Source organism: Mustela lutreola, chromosome 16, assembly GCF_030435805.1.
Source record: "Mustela lutreola isolate mMusLut2 chromosome 16, mMusLut2.pri, whole genome shotgun sequence".
Taxonomy (NCBI): Eukaryota; Metazoa; Chordata; class Mammalia; order Carnivora; family Mustelidae; genus Mustela; species Mustela lutreola.
Genome location: NC_081305.1, coordinates 10,036,765 through 10,044,007, shown reverse-complemented (window position 1 = coordinate 10,044,007; position 7,243 = coordinate 10,036,765). Strand labels below are relative to the sequence as shown.

Genomic DNA, 7,243 nt, shown 5'->3' with positions numbered 1-7,243 from the left:
CCTCCCCTCTTGCTTTTTGCAAAAGGATTTTGCAAAATCCTGCCATTCAAATGGAAAAAATGAAGGAGAAAGCCAACTATGTTTATGGTTTATCTAACTAACTTGGACGATTTCCATAAATGTGGACAAAGCATTAGAGCAGGAAAAAATAACTATCTCTGTTAGATGCTAAACATATCTTCCATTTTACCCCAACTTTTGGTGGTTTCTAATTTTCTCAGACACAGGCAAGAAAAATCAATTAGTGAGTATTTTCTCCTCCCAACTTCTCCTTGAGAAATTACTGAGATCCCTAATCAACGTTTATCAGCTACATGATCTTGGAAGTAACGGACTTCTAACTTATTCAAGAACTTAACAAATTTCAAAGATAAAGAAACAGAACACTTTATTATAAAACTTATAAAATAATTAAATATTACACATATATTTTGACTTTTCTCTATAACCCATTGCTTTATTCAACATTTTTCCTCAGAATATCACTTACTCAGAGAAGCAAGTGAGAACACATAAGAATAGGCTATTAATAAATTAATTTTTCCATAAAATAATAAAATGATCATTATATAAAGAAACAAATAACTTGCAATTTTTCGGAGGGCAAGGGGGTGGGTGATGTGGAACTGTGTGTTTCTGATGATAGAATGGCCACTACTCTAGGCCAGGCTGAGTGGATTGAGAGACTATTCTAATCCAATTTCTCTGAACTTCAAGAACGCATGATTTTGATTAGAATAGGAACAAAGGATGCTCTAAATTTAACAAACCACTGTCTGGTTGGTTGTGCTGAGCTGGCACATCCCTGTTTGAATTGTGACTTTATAAAGCAGTAAGACTGGGTTACATTCATCAAAGAAATTGAGGAATAGAGTAGAATTATATAAATATGCCCATTTTAACCACATCTCAAAAAATTACAGAAGGACTCAGTCTTGTAAGTTACCTTGGTTTTGGCAAAACAGTGTGGTATTTTCCAATTGAGAACAATTTTAAGCTCATTAGTGCCTATCAACAGCTGGCTTCTGATGACTGAAAATATCATCTGAAAGATGATAAAATATTCTCATTCATCGAAGGATCTTGGCTTATTATGATTTATTAATATTAACTTAGCAAGAAGACAGATGGGTTTCTCTGTTGCCAGTATTTTTTTCTTGTTAACTAAATCTTAGGGAAAATTTAAACATGACCATTGGTAAGAAAGAACCACAAGTGGTCTTTAATTTTCCAAGCAGCTCTGATAATATGTAGGGAGCCTTATAAATGCAGGTCTGCTCTCCTTCAAAACACTGCTGTTCTGCTATTTAGCTCCTCCTAGAGTTTTACCAGAAATGACCGTCTTGCCAGTTCTGATTCCCAAAGAGCAGATTAGGGGCTCCCGTGGACTTGTTCAGCTAGCACCGGAAGTTACGAGGTTGATGTACTGTGTAGGGCGTCAACATATGCCTTTTATGTGAGTTTGTGGGCTTTTCTTTTTTCAGAGTCTTGAAGTTCACTTAACTGGGGATCTTAAATAATCCATGTTGCCCTGTTTCCAGAATATTCCTTGGCATACTTTTCAAGTGTGACTTTTAGTCTTGGACACTCTCTAAGCAGAATATAGTCTAAACAAAATAATAAAAACAACACACGCACACTGGATAAAAATAACACAAGGCTTGCTAGTCCAGCAGCAAGCACAGTTATGAGCACCTTTCTGCTTCCCGTGGAACTCCTCCTTGGGGCTGGCCACAGTGTCCGTCACACTGTGAGCTCCGGGCAACACGAGGCAAGGGGTTCCATTTGTATTTGATTGCTCCAAGGCTCCATCTTGGACCCGAAGTCTGAAAGCACCTTTTCAACCCAGATGTCTTTGCCGTGGAACCCTCTGAAGTTCATAGAGGGACCCTCCCCACGGTGACCAGATTCTCACTTTGTCAAAATTAAAACGTGACATCTCTCAGTGGGATGCATCACTTCTTTCGTTGTCACAGTGCAAATCGAAGTTATGTTGTCTTTTCTTGTGGAAGTCCAATTTGCCCTTGCTTCCCATTTTCAAGTGCTTTGGAGTACCATGTGCTTTGGGGAAGTGGATAGGGAGCCTGTCCTCGAGAGCCCATTCCACTGATGGCCGCAGCCGCCCATGGGTGGTCTGCAGTGTTCGGCTTTCAGTGGGGGATTGGTCTCTCCAGAGACGAGAGGGAAGACCTTGCCCTCGAGTGTTGTGAGGGGTGGGGTGGGTCGTTGAGATCAGCTCTTCCTCGTGCATGACTTGCAGCACTGTTGACCATAAAATTTGTGGTTGCAGACGCCATGTTGAGGAACTAGGGGACACCAGCTGAAGAAATCGACACAGGATGGATCCTCTGCAGGGAGAGAAAAAAAAATTGTTCACTCCTCAGGAGGAAGCTTAGCCTTTTCCTTAAGGTGAGAGCCTGTGGGTCAAAGACCTCCTGCCTCTGAGTGGTTCTGCTCCTGTACTAGGACTTGGCTGGGAGGGAGGAGGAGCAGGATTAAGACATCAAGAGGGACTAGGGCCCTTAGCGAAATGTCAGCTGGTGGGGGGAGTGGATGTTAAAAGAAAGTGTCCTATCCAGCCCAAGATTCCTGTTGGATCCTCCCCAGCGGCCTGGGAGCCACCATGTTGTGTCCTTAGCCCAGCCTGGGAGGAATGCCCTGGGGGTCTTGTTAAAGCAGTGTTTCTGATTCCCAGGGTCTGGAGTGAGCTGGGAGCCGCTGCCGCCTGGTCCACGGACTTAATTTTGGGGAACAGGAGGCCTGCGATACGGGAGTGAGCACACCGAGACTGATGGCCCAGCTGCGGTGCTCTAGATTGATTTCAAATAAATCTCCCAGCCCATCTGCAACAGAGTGAATTTAAGTCAACAGCAGGCCTGACTTCTCTTGTTGACAGATGGGATTACGGATTGAAAGCAGAACGCGGCACACCGGGGATTCTCACGCAGAAGGACCTCTCTAGGTACAGAAGGCACGCGAAGCTGTATGTAAGATGTTCTTCATGTAAACCTCAGTGCCCATTTTAGGAGTCAAGGTCTTAGCCATTTTACCAGATTCTCAAGGAATTTTGACTTCAGACGTGTTTATGGTCTACCCTCAACGTAAGTGAGTTCTCTCAGTCATGGTGGGAAGTGTTTTCCCTTCCTCTCTGCAAGGCTCAAAAGTCACTTTACCTTCACTTTGCCCAACCCCCCCTCATCCCCCCGCTGCCCACAGGCACTCAACCAGCTCCTTTTTAAAATGATCCTGAAGTAGCTCTGCTCTGTACCCTGTGTCCCTGGACATGGCAGGCCAGGCTCTTGGCTCTCCTCTTTCTTTTCCTGCTGTTCCCGACTTGAACTCTGCCTCTCTGTGAGTCAGAACTGCCTACACTTCCTTCCCCTGCCCTCGCTCTGCTGCCGACAATACAGCCTCCGCACCCATCTCGGAGTAGCGCTGCTGATCCCCGAACGGACAAGTCAGTTCAGGTCACGCATGTCTCAGCCCCCGACTCTCCTTGGGGCCCCTCCATCCACCCACAGTGAAAGGCTTAGTCCTTACCATGGCTGACAAGGTCTTAGGATCTGGTCCCCCCACTACTGCTTGACCTCATCTTCCTCTTCTCGTCCCCTCCCTCACATGGGCCACCTGGGGGATGCCTTAACGTGCCAGGCACACGGTGGCTTTCCCCAGCCGTCTCCTGCCCCAGACCCCTTCTATTCCTTTATGTCTCTGCTCAGAGGTCACCGGCAGACAGCAGGGCCTTCCGGGACTCCCCCAGATAAGCAGAGTGCTCTGCGGCCGCCCAGAAAACACTCCCTACTCCCCACCTCACTTGATTTTCCTACCTCGCGGCTATCAGTGCTCATCCCATTCTGTGCTGCCTGTCTGGTTCCTCTCTAGAACCTAAGATCCTTGAGAGAGCAGAGGTTCCGTCTACTGTTTTCATTACTTCAGTCCCAACGTGTAGTGCCTATCACAGAGTAGCTGCTCAGGAAATATTTGTTGAAAAAATATACCAGTTTCCCTGTAACCATCATGGCTAGAACAACCAATGTGAAATCTACAGTGTCCCAACTTGGGTCGAAAGGTGAGCTAAGAGCATCTTTCTTTTCTTTTCAGTAACTCCTGGATCTGGAGCCTAAAGAATGTTCTGACAGGTTGGGAAAGACAGGAGAGAGCAAAGAAGAATCAAGAATGATGATGTGCTTTTTGCCCTGGGCATCTAGAAGGAGGTGTATGGAGGTGGACGATCACAGGGCAGGGGTGCGATCCCTTACCTCAGAGATACAAGTCAGACGTGCGATGAACACTCGTCTAGGCTCTGGCTCATGTCTCCGTATTCATCTCTGGTTGTGTCTAATACAAACTTGGACAGTGTCTTCTAGCCCAGCTACCGAACATGCAGCCTCCTCCATCAGAATGTACACCTGAATCACTTTCTACTTAAATTGTAGAGATTATCCTACTGATGTAGTGGAAATGCCGCATCAGGATGAAAACAGACCGCTAAAAGCATGACCCTAACTGCAGTACTGTAGCAACGCTTACTCCTTTCGAGGTAAGAACGGGATCTCGGCTGGCCGCTGCGGCTTGTGCTTTGAGCTCATTTTAAGTCTGGAAGCAGAAGGGAGGTTTATCGCCGAGCCATCAAGATGAGCACTGGGTTTGATTACGGCTACTCTAGTGATTACCGACAGCTGGTTATTTGAGCTTCTGTTGTCACAGGTTTCATGTGTGCTGTTGAGGATGACCCTGGTGTCCTATTCTTTGCCTCACATCCCGCAGGCAGACCATTGACAAGTATTATACATGAGCTCAGTCTTCAGAATACACCAGCACCCAGCGTCTCCCAGTATGGCCACTGCCTTCACCGAACCTCCTCCTCCCGCTCTGGACCCCTGTGCTCTTCTCTGGGTAACTGCCGGGGACCTTCCCACAAGTCCGATCCCACGGCTCCTCTGCTCCAAGTTCTCCATCAGCTTCCATCTCACTCAGAGGTAAATCTTCAGTCCTTACAAAGACTGACAAGGCCCCTAGGACCAGCTTCCGCTCATCACCTAACCCCTGTCCACTCTAGACATCTGACTCCAGGTGTCTTCCTGTTTCTTGATCAGATTCACACGTTCCCACCTCAGGGCCTTTGGATGTGCTGGTCCCCCTTCCAGGAACACTGTCCTTCTAGATACATGCATAGTTCACCTTCCTGTAGACCCATGTCTGGATCATATCATCCTTTAGTCTCTCTAAACCAGTTCCCCCCCCCCCTTTACCCCCTAATCCTTCTCATTCTCTAGACCCTGCTTCAGTTTTACTTTCTACTTTATTATCTGACATTGTATATTTATTGCTTGGCCTGTTGTTCGTTTCCAGATAGGAGGTAGAAACCCTGGCCATTCTGTCCACTGCTCTAACTACAGGCAGACATCAGAACAGTTCCCAGTTCACAGGGAGTCCGAAATAGACATGGAAACTCCCAGTGATCTTTTCAGGTAAGCATTATTTCTTCGTTTTATGAAGAGTTCAAGAGCTTGCCTGTGGCCGCAAACCAGTCAAGGGTAGCGTGTGGACGCAAATCCTTTTTGCGACGTCAGAGTCCGTGCTCCTCCCACGGTGCAGGGCCACCCTTCTTGGCCCCTCTCCATGTGAGGAGGGGAGATTCCAAGAGGAATAAACTTACTCCCATTGGGGGCTGCTCATCGCCAGCCAAATCCCACTAGGCTGCAGCCCAGGCCTCGTCCCGACTGGGTCAACAACCACTCACCATACCGTGATGACTGATGTCGCGGCCCGAGGCTTCCTTCTTTTCTGAATAGGCACAATGCCAGCTCGTACGATGCTTTCCGGATCCGGATCCGGATCCAGTGAAGACCCAGGCAGAGCCTCCCACAGTGCAGACGGCACCGAGTGAGTGGCCTAGACTGGCTACCAGCGTGGGGGTGGGGCAGGGGGGTCCGAGCGACGGCACACACACTTGGCTGTCCTGCAAGACACGATGCTGCCAGCCTGGGCAGAACTGTCTACTCTCAACTCTTGGAGGGGAAGGCGGTGCCTCAAAAGCACGGTGCCTCATGGGAGTCTCAGAGAAGATTCCAAGGATTAAACCTTCTTCCCTTTGGCACCACGGGTTTGCTTACTGTCCACTAATGTTTGTGGGAAACTAAGTGTTAGAAAACACACTCCAGTTCCACCTGTGGTCAGCCTGCCAATGATGTAAGGAGGAAGACGAAGCCAGCAGCTGTTTGGGCACGGCCTGTCCCGGGATTTGGGATGGAATGTGAGAAGCAGGAGGAGGCCTTCAACTGCGTAAAAACCACGGGCCACATTTTTGCCAAGAAGAAATACTCAGGGTTATGCCTTTCGTATCTGCCTTCTTACCCTACTCCTCTTTACAAAAGAGACCTCACGTAGTCAGGAGGCACGGAGAGGGGTCCTTCTCAGAGCCCCTTCTCGTCCCGTCGTCTCCCACTGCCCCCATCCCTGCGACCCATGGAGCACGGAGGGACCTCCACTGTGACGCTGGTAACGCTCCACCACGCACACCTGTTGTCCCATCTTCCTCCTCCTACCTTAAGAACAGGACGTCACCTTGTTCTTTTATCCCTAGAAGAATGCTAGGGATCTGCAGCAGGTGCTTAGTGACCTGGCTTGGAAGGAATAAGACAACCTCATGGTACTGGACCCCAATCTCCCACCTAACACGTGCTGAGCATTGACAGTGTGCCTGGCGGGGTGCCGGATGAACAGAATAGTAACACCAAGGGCCTCCCCGCAATCCTGGATCTTATCTGTCTGGTTCTCCCCGCCTTGTACTCCTGCCCAGGAGATACTGCTGAGCCACGGTCTTGATCAGCCGTTCCCTACAGCCTGTCGCCGGGGTCATGCACTTCGGCCTCTGGGCATGTGTCTGGGGCCAGCTGACTAGAGGGAGGGGGGGAAACGTCACCAAGGGGGAAGAAAGGGGGAGACAGTTTGCAAGTACATGACCACTTGCTCCAAATGTGTGTCTCTTCCCCCATAAGCTTTCTGCCGAAAGAGGCTGGAGATTTGGAGAATTCCAAAATTGCCTTGGCAGGGATGGGACTGAGAGAAGCGGGCAGGTTACTAGTTCTCTTGTCTCCTGCAAGCCTCAGACGAGGAAGGAGAGAGGGCAGAGGAGGGAAAATAGGTGCCCAGAGTCTGGAGCCAAGGCTCGAAGACGAAGCTAAACAAGGACAACAACTTAGAAACGCAACGTGATAGGGACGGCGGAGAGCCGAGGAGT

The 7,243-nt window shown here is 48.7% G+C and overlaps 1 protein-coding gene across 1 annotated transcript in view; it reads right to left on the bottom strand.

Annotated features, from left to right (window-relative positions):
- Nucleotides 1–440: 440 nt before the first annotated feature.
- Nucleotides 441–7,243, bottom strand: part of ADAMTS18 (ADAM metallopeptidase with thrombospondin type 1 motif 18) — a 138,598-nt gene continuing 131,795 nt past the window's right edge. The window contains exon 23 of the mRNA XM_059152999.1: nucleotides 441–2,348. Within this exon, the coding sequence (XP_059008982.1) occupies nucleotides 2,233–2,348 (116 nt within the window). The 3' untranslated portion in view covers nucleotides 441–2,232. The remainder of the gene's footprint in view (nucleotides 2,349–7,243) is intronic.